General features: G+C 38.5%; 1 protein-coding gene across 3 annotated transcripts in view; it reads right to left on the bottom strand.

Annotated features, from left to right (window-relative positions):
• The window catches only part of jak2b (Janus kinase 2b), a 78031-nt gene that overhangs the window by 45045 nt on the left and 17813 nt on the right, over positions 1–15173 (bottom strand). For 2 of the 3 annotated variants that reach the window (XR_012405736.1, NM_131087.1), the window contains 3 exon segments: positions 13915–14158; positions 7037–7160; positions 6268–6385 (listed from right to left, as the gene is read on the bottom strand). Coding sequence is in view for 2 of the 3 variants with exons in the window: in NM_131087.1 (NP_571162.1) it covers positions 6268–6385; positions 7037–7160; positions 13915–14116 (444 nt within the window). In the remaining variant the exon portion in view is untranslated. 3 annotated transcript variants of the gene reach the window in all.

The raw sequence follows: 15173 nt of genomic DNA, 5'->3' as shown, positions 1-15173 counted from the left end.
TATTTATATTTGTTTATATTATTTGCTAAATGCTCGTGTTGTTTAAAGTTACAGTTTATATATCTGACTGTTTGTATTAAATGACAAAATTGTATTACAAATAGTATATAAATATAAATATATTCATACATTTTAATACAAGAACTGCTGCTGTGAAGAAAATATAAAACTGTGTATGGAAAGCACCGTCAATGCACCGTGATGCACCGAAATATCGAATTGAACCGAATCGATGGCATGATAATCATAACCGAACCGAACCTTGAGACTAGTGTAGGTTCACACCTCTAGGTGGCACAGTCAAATATTTCGCCAAACAGATCCGCCACTTTTGACGCTCATAAACAGTCCTCGTGCTGCAGGAATTAGAAGGTTTGCTGAAGGCGCAGCGTTGGTGCAGTGAGGAGTTTGCGACTTTAATAAACTACGGAAGTTTGCGTTAATTGAACGGTAGGAATGATTAATAAATCTATATGAAACAGTCCCGTAAAAAAAGTCACATCTTGCTTTCAGTTTCAGGTTTAGGCGCATTTTTCACTCACACACAAGCGTACCGTGCCAAAGCCCAAGTGAACCGGGCTCAATTCAGCACACTCACACTTTAAAACGATCCGTGAAAAAGGCCTAGGCATTGTTCGGATAGCATAGTGTGAGTAGGCCCTTAAATTACCTTTCTTCCCCATTCTGATGCACAGTTTGAACTGCAGCAGATCGTCTTGACCATGTCTACATGCCTAAATGCATTGAGTTGCTGCCATGTGATTGGCTGATTAAAAATGTGCAGGTGTACCTAATAAAGTGGCCTGTTAGTGTCTATGAATGTTTTACATCTGAATGCAAAACTAAATTTTCATATGCGTTTCATATGCAGTGAGTATTGCGTTATTTCACTGAGTATTGCATTTTTGAGTATTGCAGTACTTCATATGCATAGAATGACAATCCAACTACTGCTAATAATATAAAGCATGCTAGGATCTGATAAATAGTAATAAATATTCATCATGTTTTCCTACTTTAGCTGAAATCAAAACAAGCATAAGACATATCTGCTTGCCAATAAGATTGCAGCTTGCACATTTGTTCCGCCTGCTACTAAAGAAACATATTCTGCTTGTTCTTAAAAGGTCGAAGAGTTCCAAATGAACCCAGTCACATTTAGAAAGCAGGTTTTTAAGACTTTCCTTTTTTTTATTTGCCTGTGTGAAAATACAGAACTCTCTCAGCCACGCGCCTACACACTTCCATTTCAAGGTCGATCAGAACACACTGCGCATCCATCAGTATAAATGAAACACTGCGCTGCAAAGACTAAAACTAAACTCATTAGCAGTAACTAAGAGTGTTCAGGCACAGGCAAGTGAAATGAACTGTTCTATACTTATCTTTTAATTTATTTTGTTTATGATTGAACTTTTTATTGATTTTGTTATTTGCAAATAAAGCAGACGAATATCAAACACAGATCATTAACGTAAAAGCAGAGCAATGCCAAATAAAACTGTATATAAATTGAATAAATAAACCAAACCAAAACACACATTAAAAAAATCGATCACCGAAATTCAGAAATCTTCCCGATTTATTCAAATAAATTTCAATCCCTTCATGTAAGCTATACGAACGTTTTTCAAAAGCTGTCACTCATCCCAACTCTGGGATCCATTTAAAGATCGGAGGTCTACTGGAAGATATGCAGTTTTTGACGATCAACAACCTGCCTAGCGTGACACTCCTCTCAGCTCTGTATCTACTGTGATTCAGCTTTATTCATGTGACTTAAGGCAATGGTCCCCAACCTTTTTACCACTGCGGACTGGTCAATGTTTGACAATTTTACCGTGGCCTGGGGGGAGGGTTGCTAAGTGATGTACATCCCTTTTCTCAGAGACAAGCTGACAAAACATTGCTGCAGCTCTGATACAAGGTTTATTCATGGAGAAAATGAATAAGCACTGCAGTGTTTAGGTGTTCTGTGTTTGTCTGAGGTAATTAGTCTACCGAAATGTGTATTTTCCATACAAAATATGAAGCTGATCAGTCAGTTCTTGTCACGTGGCTCGTGGTGCGCTCGCAGCATTCTGAAGACGTTTAGACGTTGGGTGCTACATATGGGCCGGTATATGATTCTGACGGCTTAATAACCTAGGATAAACATATTATGATTTCATAATTCATTTCATAATTAACTTCATGTAAAACAGTTTCTTTTTAAATGTGTTAGTAAACACCAACTTTTTCCCCCATTTGACACAGTAAATGACATTTTAGGAAACACTTAAAATATTTTGAAACAGTAAACATGTCAGGCTACATAATTAAAATTGACTTCTACTATCTTTATTAGCTTCAAAAACACCACAAACATTAAAAAACATGTAATATAAAACTTCCAGATATACCTTAGAAACGGTATAACAAAACATTTTTCCAGTTTTAACACCTTGACTTAACACCCATGCCTAGTGGGTGCGCCTGGAAGTCGCTTCCAATATGCGCGCACAAGGCACATGCCTCCATTGGAAATAACAACCTTACGTGTGGAAAATGCTCAAGTCATCAAGATGTAACGGAGAAAATACGGTAATTTTTCCAAATAAAAGATTGTTCGGACTCCCGATAAAAAAATAACTGCAAAAAAGTCATTACTTTTTCTGTGGCCCGGTACCAACTGATCCACCGAGCTTCCCCCTGGAGAAACGTCACTCTATAGCAGGGGTTCCCAAACTTTTCAGCCCGCGACCCCCAAAATTACAACGCCAGTGACTCGCGACCCCCAATATCCTCTGAGGTGGTTATAAATACAGAAACCTTGCATGCAATGACGCAGACACACCAATTAAATTTGTGTCAGTGCTTTAAATGTGCCAGAAAGTATAACCTGATGTTATAAAATCAAAATGCATGTGACGCTATTGCTGCCTTTAATATAATGTAATTACCCCAGGGGTCGCAATCCAATAGAACTAGTATCTATAAGCTACTATAGTAACTATATAGTATATAGTAACTATAAACGACTTTTTTATTTTCAGTATAGTTATGGATAAAATATGTTAATTCTTATGGTTTAATAAAAATAAATCGATTTTTGGAAATCACCAGGTGACCCCCCCTTCATTGCCCCGCGACCCCTCGGGGGGTCCCGACCCCCACTTTGAGAACCACTGCTCTATAGCAGGGGTCACCACACTCGTTCCTGGAGGTCCAGTGCCCTGCAGGGTTTAGCTCCAACTTCTCTGAACACACCTGCTTAGGTGTTTCAAGTATACCTAGTAAGACCTTGATTAGCTTGTTCAGGTGTGTTTGATTAGAGTTGGAGCTCAAATCTGCAGGACACCGAATCTCCAGGAACAAGTTTGGTGATCCCTGCCTTATAGCAATCGATAATTGGCTCCTATACTAGTAGGCGGGGCTTCATTCACCCTATTAATCGTTACACTTTTACCCCATTCAAAACTATACGAGTGACATGTCTTGTGTATTTTATAGTCTTTGCTAGCGGCCACTGTTTCAAGTCATCCGCTGTTTGACTTAACAAATTTAAACATCATTAATATCACAAGATTATTAAATATTATACTTATAACAATAATCAACAGCAACACTCACGCACAATACACAGCTGATTCATTTGTTGCCTAGTATTGCGCGGATGGCGGTTATATCCGCGGGCGCTGCAGATAATCCGCAGGTCGGTCGGGCCAGGTAATAAAAAAAATACAAAATGATTAATTGCGTGTGGGTTGTGGGTGGATGTAGCGGGACATGGCAGTGGACCAGCCAAAAAGCAGAGAGTGGGCTTTGCAGAATGGGAAGATGAGATGGCCAAAATAATGGATGAAGTGCAAGAGTAGCCTACGGTTCAAAGTTCCAACAGTTTGAGAGGAGTCATCAGAGGAAAATCTGCTATCGTTCTGGGAGAAACGAGATCACTTATTTCCACGTCTACAGCACCTTGCGAGGAGAATCTTGTTCATTCCTACAACAAGCGGTGCGAGCAAATGCTCATTCAGTGCAGCTGGCCGCATTTAGGAGACGAGGCAGAATCACCCAAATCCAGGCACAGTAGATGCTGTTCTGTTTTTGCACAGTGCGAAGAAAAAGGCCAAGTAAACATAACAGAGCTGTCATTTAGGCTGAAGTGCCACCTTTTTGTTATCTTGTTCCTGTATCTGTAAAAGCTAAATGTCTTATTTTTACTTTCTGTATCTATTTGAAAATGAAGAAAATGTTGTCTAAAAACAAACTTTTGTTTTTATAAATAAATGTTCATTTAAAAACGTTTACAAATAACGTATTGTTTCACTATCAGAGATGAACAGACTATAGCTCATTGAATCTGCTTTTAATATCCACGGTGACCTATCATCATGCCCAAAACAAAGAATTAAATTATTAAAGTGACAATCGGGTGCAGATACATATATCAGATTAAAACTATATGACAATTGTATGATTATTTTGAAGCCGCGAATTCGGGTGTCATTTTAGCTGCATCTCTATTGCCTAGGGACTTAAAGCGCACCGCGCTTCTTTCTTTTCTTGTCAACAAAAAAGAAAGTGTGTTTCACCTTGCGTTTTTGAAAGTAAAAGCATGTTCAGTGTAATCGGCCTACTTAAGGAACAGGTGTCACCAAGTATGTTTAAGCTTTGGGCGAAAGTATGCAGTATCTTTAAAAGGTATTCATGCACCCCTCTCCAAAAATACAGAACTTCTGGTCCTTTTCTAAAAAGTACTATACATATTTTTAATCTGAAATTGAACAGTTTATTAGCAATTGCTAACTCAGTTTATAACCACTAATGGCTAGTGGTGTAATGGATCACAAATCGCTCAATTCGGATCACATTATGTTTTTTTGGTTACAGATCAGATTATTTTTCGGATCAGCCAAAAAGGGGAGGAGACAAATGTAATTTACTTTCCATTAATTACAAAAACAGTACTCTGAGAAACTTTTGGTTTCAACAAACAACTGAGAACCTACTAAAAATAAAATAAAGAAATAATCAGCTCAATAAAACTAAATCGTAAAACATTCAGTACTGTAAAAAAAATTCAGTTACTACCGCTGCTGATAACGCTAAATTTATTTAGTTACTCACTAATAAATCTTCTTGTTTTATTGCTAGATGATCATTATTGAAGAATAATTCAGTGACATTTTTATGGCTGTTTGTCTCCGCCGATTGGTTAAATTATGTAATTGCTGCCTACAACTTTTATGTTTGAGCGTCGTTAAATGCATATGACTGTGATTTTAATCTTCACCATAAACATGAGCGGTTTTATCTAAACTGTAAACTTATCCCAGTACTTCGGAGTTATATGACTTTGTAACTTCATAACTAAAAAGACTCAATATCATTCTTGATTTTTGCGTTTTCATATTTGAATGTAGCGATTCGTAGATTAATAAACATATGCAAATCCCCATCATTTATAATTTATGTTGCGTGGGTGTTGAGAGCCTGATCTTTTAATTATTGATCGTGCAGCTTACATTGAATGCATTAATACAGGCTAAATAAGTAGCGACAGAAAACACCTTTAATGAAACCCAGCACTTCTTCTATTATCATCATCATCATATTTACTGAAACACCTAAATGCTATCAATGTGATAGTTACAAATTTAGAATTAATCTATAAGTGAAAATATGTATTAAATCCATGGGTCACGCGTGTTCCGAATCGATGGTTTTGATCCGTACAAATCACAGATCAACCGTTATCCGTTACACCCCTAGTAATCACACATGCCAGTGATTTATCAGAGTGCTGTTAAGCATTTTATTTTTATTTCATTTAAACAAAACGGACTACAATTTTAATCAAAATACACTATGGAAGTTACAAATAGAAAAAAAAAACAACACCTCTGTGACAGTCATCGCATACCACGCTGTCGTTGGAAGACAAACCGGCGCCACAAAAACAAACCCACTCAGTAGAGTCAGACAGCGGCTAGCATGAGTTTCCTTTATTTATCACTGATTTAGTAAATAGGGGCTTTTATCCATGTAGATATCCAGTGCTATAATTCCCATTTCCACACTGGAAAACACAAAAACCAACACTATGTGTTCTCTGAAGAAGATAATATAGGCCAAACTGCAATTCAATTATATATGGATGTGGTCAATTACGCAAGATATGCTCACATTTCAGGCCAAGTGAGGCGTAACTGTAATGCACAGTTGCTATGGTGATTCTGTATCCACTGACAGCACAGACAGCACAGATTAAAAATCATTTCTCACCTGAGCAAAGAGGTAAGACATTACATAGTCGTCTAGGACCGGGCTCTCGGATCCCTTAGTCACTCCATAGCGGTACGCCCGGGACGTCCCGCAACTGTACCAGCCAGGAAAATAGTACCTGACAGGAAATACAAAATTAGTGGCTGTGTTCTTCATAATGCCTTCAGGTTGTGCCAACACAAATTGATTACCAACGTAAATTATAAAAAATACGCTGGAATAGTTGGCAGTTCATTCCGCTGTGGCGACCCCTGATAAATAAAGGGACTAAGCCGAAGGAAAATGAATGAATATTGGGATAAAAACAGATGGATGGACACACAGCTACTGACTTGCTCTACTATGAAAGTCGATGGTTATGTTTCCAACATTCTTCAAAATATCTTCTTTTGTGTTAAAGAGATTCAAAATTTTACTTTTGTCATCACCGACTTACCCTTCACTGTTTAAAACCTATTTGACTTTTTTTTTTTTTACGTTAAACACAAGAAGATACCTCGAGTAAAGCTGGAAACCTGTAACTATTGACCTCCATATTATGTGTTTTTCCAACTATGCAAGTCAATGATTACGGGTTTTCAGCATTCTTCAAAATACTTCTTTTGTGTTGAACAGGATAAAAAAACTCATATAGTTTTAAAACCACAAGGGTGAGAAAAAACTATTTGTTGGGTAAACTGTCCCTTTAAAAAAAACAAAGAAACTCTTCAAGGCGAGTAAATGCAAAATGTGTACACTATTCCTATTGCTTTAAGTGAAAGTGCATTACCTTATTCTAAATAGCAAACTCTCATTGGCGGTTTCATCTAAATGGAGGACGTGATTGGGTGATAACCAGACGGCTTCATCTTCTTTGTAGAGCCCAAAGAGGCTGCAGTATACTGGTGACACTCCTGCAAACACAAAAAGCAACAATTCATGCCAACTATTTTAAATACATACACATATATACATATGACATCTGTCCACACGCAGTAGTTTGTATGTGTTGGAAAATTGTGATTTCAGTCTCTATACAGGTCACGGCACCAAATTGTTGGAAATTTGATTTCAGTCTCTATCCGGGTCATGGCACCACATTGTTGGAAATTTGTGGTTTCAGTTTATCCGGGTCATGGCACCAAATTGTTGGAAATTTGTAATTTCACTCTTTCTCCGGGTCATGGCACCAAACTGTTGGAAATGTGTGATTTCAGTCTCTACCTGGGTCATGGCATCAAATTGTTGGAAATTTGTAATTTAATCTCCATTCGGGTCACAGCACCAAATTGTTGGAAATGTGTAATTTCAGTCTCTATCCGGGTCACAGCACCAAATTGTTGGAAATTTGTAATTTCAGTCTCTGTCCGGGTCACGGCACCAAATTGTTGGACATTTGTAATTTCAGTCTCTATCCGGGTCATGGCACCAAATTGTTGGACATTTGTAATTTCAGTCTCTATCCGGGTCATGGCACCAAATTGTTGGAAATTTGTAATTTCAGTCTCTATCCGGATCACGGCACCAAATTGTTAATTTCACAACAAAAAACCAGGAGACTCGTTTCCTATAGAATTCTTTATAGAGAATGTGTTGGTTGTTCTTTTTTAAACCAAAGAATGTAACTTTTCAGTTCTATATATATTGTTCCTCATTTGGAACTAGATTATATATATTTTTATTGCCACATATGTTTTTAAAAGGGAAGTATTAACAGGAACTAAAAAAAAAATCAAGTTAACCGTTATAGGGAAAATAAGTTTTCTCTTTCATTTTGATAAGTCGCCTAGCTATTTATTGTCACCCCTATATACCTATTGTCATCATTGTTTTGTACTTATGAGGAAAAGTTGTATTTTCTTTTGTCATCATACTTGCTGAGAGTATTGTGTAAACAGTTCGTTATTGGGGGCAGGTTGGAGATTCTCACATCAATCAAGTTCAGTATTGATGCCTTATATAATGTAAGATCCTGTCAGTCCACCTGTGTTTACTGTTGAATGAAGATAAACATCAGCCCAGGAGCCATCAGCTCGTCTCCAGATAGGTATTGGTGACAGATGTATGATGGCATTTCAAGATGTCAGTTTTTTTTTTCTTCAGACTTCCTTCAAAGCTTTTTAACAGCTGCGCACGCAAGCGCACGCATATGCTATGGCGTAGCGCAAACTTTGTGATTGGTCGGCTTGGTATCGCTGACGAGTCTGGGCGGAACCGTGAGCCACGCGAGTGGTGCAAACCCGATGGAGCGATTGTTAACAAGTGTGGAGTCCGCCGGTTCCTGCCTCAAAATGAAAAGTTTGAGCCACTTGTACATGCAGGAAGCGTTCAGAAAGAACAAAACACCAGCGAAGAAACTCGACACAGAGACACATTAACACCTCACTGCCAACAAGCGTTTTGAAAGTGTTAATGCAGACCAACAGAGACAGCACCCAGAAGTATAAATGCAAAGCTACACGCGTTGCATGCGCCCTGGGTTACGCCGGTCACTTGACGCAGAAGTATAAACCAGGCTTAAAGATGGCAGTTATATTGATTTGACTGTTCACACTTGGCATATATTTCCGGCACAAAGAAATACGATTATCGTGGGAATGTTTGCATATGGTTTAAAAACAAGATGTCCATATTTGCTGTCCCCATCAAACTAAATAAGGGATTTTATATACATAGAGCATGGTTATTCCAAGTAGAGTGTCTGATTTAATGTTTTAAATAATTGTTAGAATATGGAATAAAATTCCAAATACTCATTCAAATGTTTTCATACTGATTTTGATGACATTTTAATTAATTATAAACTTGGGTTAAACCTAGTGGTTTGAAGGATCGTGTGATAAAATATATAGTGTGCACTGTGATTAAGTAGTCAATAACAGTGGTTCTCAAACTGTGGTACATGGAGAAATACTGAATAATGGAAAAAAAAAAAAAACACTTTTAACCCTTTAAGGCGAACGATTACACGGGTTTGATCAGCAACGGCTGTTCCCTGAAGCATACAATCACATCTGTGTGCTTAGAATGTTGACTTTGCTTCATCACATCATCAGATGCTAAAAATCAAACCGCTTTGGTGCAGAGCCAGAAAAAGAGGCGCATGGCACTTGCGGAGCAGATACACGCTACAGAAGCGCTTTTGCACACCAGTGCTGTTGTGCTGGCATCTTAGTTACTGCAAACTCAGGAATCTCCCCATGCTGCATCATCGGTTAAATGTCTGTTCTTTGTCATGTAAAATAATGCGTGTTTTCGTTATTTGTTTTGTAAAGCAGCGTGGCTTTCGATTAATTTGTTACCTCAGATTTAGGCTAATTGATCAGGATGTGATTCAAATGTCGCATGACACAGAACATAGACTCAAGCAACTTTGCCCCTACTCGAAGCTTAGAGCTAGAATATAGCCTAATTAAAAGTAAGTTTGTGTGTGGCTAACACAAACTCCACTTAAGATGAGATCTCAAATGATGGAAATTCTGCACGTTTATGCATATGATCACTCACTTTTGACACACGTACTGTAAAGGACGAGCGGTAAGCTGATCTAATTAAAGTTATTCCAAATAATTTATTTTAAAATATAAAGTTAATGTTTAGATTTCAAAGATATATGACAAAATGTCATGCAACATATTTCAAAATTTATCTAAAAATGGTTTAAATATGATGACATGTAGCCTATATTTATGAGGTCCAAGCAACATTTGCAGGTTTTGATGAATAGGTTACTATTTGTTAATACTTTACATTTAAGTACAGCAGTTTTCTTTTTACTTTGAGAACAGTAATCTACCATTTTTAATTAACTTTTAAAAGCACATATTAAATGATTTTTTTTATTTTATTTTATTTACCTATAAGCACAGTACAGTGTTAATGTTTAAATTATTTATAATGTTTAAAGTGGCCAACAATAATAAATATTCATAAATATAGGAATTAATTTGCCTTGTCATTATGGTGGTACTTTCAGAGACAATTTTTTTTCTGAGGTGGTACTTGATGAAAAAAATATTTCAATATGTAAATAAATGATTTGTTATTCTAAATATGCCTGACAAGATTTGGTATACAAGTAATGTTACACTCAAAAATGTATAATAGTAATTATGTTTTTGTGCAGATAAAAAAAGCTGTTTTACACTTTTATTGTCTTGATATTTGAAAATAAAACTCATCTTTAACCTATAAATATTAAATTCAAATTTTATGTCACATACACAGTCCAATATGCTTATTAAACCACGTTACCTTAAAATAAATATTATCAATAAGAATCTAAATTATAGAGTATAATACGTAAAAAACAGACAATTTTAGATATAGAAATATAAGTTACAGCTATAAAGAAAAAAAAAGACCAAATATAAAAGATTTCAAACTTAAGATATGAAGAATATAGTTAAAATATTGAAAAAAAAAAGCTATTCAAACAAACAAACAAACAAACATCAAATACATATTCTAATTTATAAGTTTGGGCTTTGTAAGATTTTTTTTTATTTATGTAATTAAAATCTAGCCCTAAAAATATACCAACCTTATTTGGGGGAAAATATATTTTAGTGCTGTGCTCTAACCATGCAGAGAGTGACATGTTTTCAGTAACAAGCCCTATTTCCGGTCAAACTTAAATGGAAAAATGTGTGCCGACACAATTTGTGTTTAATATACAGCAGTGAGCGTCACAATATGAATGAAATGACATTTCACAGTGGACAGGGCACTCGGTGCACAAAAACCAAAGCAGACACCAAGCGACTGATAAATAGTCTCGACGCGGAACGTTTTTCACAGTCACGTCTCCTTTAGATAGTCACGTCTCCTTTGCTATAAATGCCATAGAAGGAATTTATAGAAAAGAACCTGGGTGATGCTTAAACAGAAATCGCTTGATCCGAAAGCACTTTTCCTATTCCCCTCATTCACTGTTCCCTACATTAGTCCACTTGAAAAAGTGAATGAAAACAAGTGAATTAGAGCGCAGACTACACTGGAAGAGATGCAGTTTTGTTTGTGCTGGTTAATCCATTCCTCGGATGAATTATGAAGAGCATAGAAAATTGGACTGGAATGCAGCATATTTATGGGTTACGAGTACACTCATTTTTATGGTGCATTGTGGGATTGATTATTTGCACTTAAGAACAGCCACCTATAAATGGCTAATCCCTTAAAAAAAAAAATAAAAGAATTATATGGATTGCACAATGAAACGCCTGGTTTTAGACCACCACACAATAGTTCATTAGTATAGTTTAGGACCCCCTTTTAGGGCCAATACAGCATTAATTATTATTGGGAATGTCAGTTACAAGTCCTGCACAGTGGCCGGAGGGATTTAAAGCCATTCTTTTTGCAGAATAGTGGCCAGGTCATTACATGTTACTGGTGGAGGAAAACCTTTCCTGACTCACTCCTCCAAAACACCTAAGTGGCTCAATAATATTCGGATCTGGTGACTGTGCAGGCCATGCAAAATGTTATATATATGGATTGCACAATGAAACGCCTGGTTTTAGACCACAATAGTTTATTAGGCCGTACTCACACTAGGTACAGTTGCCTCGAACCGGGCCAAAGCACGCTTGTCCCCCCTCCTGTCTCCCTCGACGGCCCGCACTCACACCACAAATGGGCCTCGGCACGCTTACGTCGTCGCTGCTGCGCTGTTCAGTGAGAAGCGCTCTCTCACTCAGCAGCACAGTGGAGATTTCTCTAGTTATTTCTCTAGTTATTTCATGCAGTCAAATATTTCGCCAAACAGTCCTTAGGGATGCGGTGACACGCAGTCAGATATTTCGCCGAACAGATCCGCCACTTTTGGCGCTCATAAACAATCATAAAGCTCTCGTGCTGCAGGAATGAGGAGGTCTGCTGAAGCCGCGCAGCTGTCGTGCTGTGAGTTCTCGTCTTTAATAAACGACGGCAGTTTGCGTTCACTGAACAGTAAGAATGATTAATAAATGTATATGAAACAGCCCCTTAAAAGTCACGTCTCGCTTTCAGTTTCGGGCTTTGTCGCGTTTTGCACTCACACACAAGAGTACCGTGCCAAAGCCCAAGTGAACCGCGCTCAGGCACACCTCATCCAACCGGGCCAGGGTCGGCCAAGTGAACCGTGCTTGAGCCCGATTCAGCGCACTCGCACTTCTCAAACGATTTGGGAAACGGGCCAGGGCACGGTACGGATGGCATAGTGCGAGTAGGCCCTCAGTATAGTTTAGGGCCTCCTTTCACGGCTAATACACCATCAATTAGTGGCCCAGTCACTACATGTTGCTGGTGGAGAAAAACCTTTCCTGACTCGCTCCTCCAAAACACCTAAGGCCCCATTTACACTGTCAGGTCTTGATGCCCAATTCCGATTTGTTACCTATATCTGATTTGTTTGCCTGTCTGTTTACACATTGTTTTAATTTTGACCCATATCCAATTCATGCGTTTACACTTTCCAGACAATTTACGATGTCGCGCATGCATAAAGGCCAGTTCTAGCATCTGTGCCACACTAGCCACGATGGAAGAAATGGTCTTGTTTTTAGCTCTGCGAAATATGCAAAGTGTAGTATAAGCAGTGAATGGTTTAGTCCAGATTTACCCCCACGCAGTTTATGTAATGGTATGGCCCTGATGTGTGTGTGTGTGTGTGTGAAGCTTTGCCTGTGTGTGCGGACTGGTGTTGGAGAGAATAAAGTTATTCTATGTGTAGCCCGCAGTGCGTGTATTAATAGCGACAAAAAGCAAACATTACAACATGAAGTTCGCCCAACTTTAAAATGATTTTTAGGCGGAGGTGGAAAAGGGCCGTCATCGCAGCTTGCGCTTATGGTTTATATGCTTTATGATGTCCTCCACCATTCAGAGGAATTTGTGGGTAGGAGAGAGATCTCAGGTCTGGTGGGAGCAAATTGTGGCGACTGACCACTTTCCTCCTCGGTGTTTCCTCTGATGTTGTTTACCGCATCGGCATCTCAACACACGCTCTTCTTACTGTCATTAAACTGTGGAGAAGCACCACATTGCTGCAAGTTTAATGATGTAAAGAACGGAATGCCTCAATAGATCTGATCTGCCTGTTTACATGACAGTCGCATTATCACATATCCGATCTATATCTGATTTATTTCCACATATGAAGGAGGCCTGAAACCGATCTCTGAATATCCCAATGCATGCGTTTTTTTCCTGCTTACACGGTCATAGAACAGATCCGATCTGTGTCACATATCAGCAAAAAATCAGAATTGGGTCACATTTAACTGGCAGTGTAAACGGGGCCTTAGTGGCTCAATAATGTTAGGTTCAGGTGACTGTGCAGGCCATGCGAAATGTTCACTTTTAGGTTCATCAAGCCACTCTTTTACCAGTATTGCTGTGTGTATTGCTCATCCTATATTTCACCCATAACGTTGTGTGCATTGCAATATTTTAAGCAAAACTGTGCTATTACTCTGCTAATTAAACCTTCATAGCCTTTCAGTTTCATTGTCCAACCCCTGTATATGCACTTTTTAAGGGTATAGGGAGCAATTTCGGATACAGCCATTGTTATATTTTATAACCACTCTAGCGAATAAACAGAAATGAAGTAGCCAGAATAATATTTGGCTTGACTGTAATTCTTGTCTACGAATTCTGCATTTTCTATCATGCGTGACTGACCGCTCTCCTTGGCAGCGTGGATGATGAGCTGCTCTGTGATGTACTCTCCAGGCGGGTAACAGATCGGGCTGCAGTCGGCGTCGCTCCGGCTGCTATGGTACAGGTGGATCTTGAGAACGGTGGGCTGCTTTGGACAAGGATCCTCGTGGTGGACGTCACCATTCTGGTAATGAGGCTCACAGACAGCTGTCTCCATGTCCATCACAGAGACTCAAGAGATGAGAAATAGAGCAGCAACATTCACCTGATAGAGGAAGAGAATACCAGTAAATCAATGGATGACAGATTATTAATCCAACGGTGTAAGTGACCACTAAATCATTAAATCCCTTTAAATAATTTTAGAGCATCAGAGCATGTCACGTGTTTCGGTAGCCTAGGTGACTAAGGCCCCGTTTACACTAATGCGTTTTAGTTTGAAAACGCATAAGTTTTGCTACAGTTACGCCATCCGTCCACACTACACCGGAGTCCTCTAGCGTCGAAAACGGAGCGTTTCGAAACCGCAGGAGAGGCCGTTTTCATTCTGAAACGCTGCTGCTCCGTCTCAGTGTGGATGATGGAAAACGGAGACATCTGAAAACGGAGGCGGGGCTGCAGACATTCGCCTCTCTGATTGGGGCTGCTCCTCAATATTAAGTAGCCTAACACACACAGTTCAGTCCTGCATCTTCTCCGTGTAAGTTCAGACTTCGCAAGTTTGATCAAGGCTGCAGTCTCTTCTCAGTTTGATATGGAAAACAGACTATACCGAGGACACGCGTCAATCTTCAAAGGGAACAGTGTACTTTATAACTTCATTTACATCACCCTGGCTAAGTTGTTTCACTTTCTCAACAATAAAATGTCAACATGATTTAAGGAACTGCCTATTTTCATTTTAATGCAGAAATGTTGAGGCGTCGTGCTGCATAATGAGCATCATCTTCACAGTGTGGATATTTATAACAAAACGGAGCCGATAACAACTGTCTCCTTTCAATTTCAGTGAAAATACGAAACATACCCTTTCTTTTGCTAAATATCAGTTTTAATAATCGATAATGGCCATTATAAAAGTATAACATACAATAAGTTTACACATTATAGGAAATAAAGGCAAGCGATCAGTCAATATACAGAATGTAGGCTACGTGCTTACATTAATCATTAACTTATCTTTGCGCTCAGCCAAAACACGTTACCTGAGAACAAGTAATAGATTCCAATGCCCAAAGTCAGGGAATATGTCGTAAGATAAAGACAACAAGATGAATGAA

This window comes from Danio rerio, chromosome 5 (assembly GCF_049306965.1).
Source record: "Danio rerio strain Tuebingen ecotype United States chromosome 5, GRCz12tu, whole genome shotgun sequence".
NCBI lineage: Eukaryota > Metazoa > Chordata > Actinopteri > Cypriniformes > Danionidae > Danio > Danio rerio.
The sequence above is the reverse complement of the archived record's forward strand: the minus strand, read 5'-3'. Positions and strand labels throughout refer to the sequence as shown.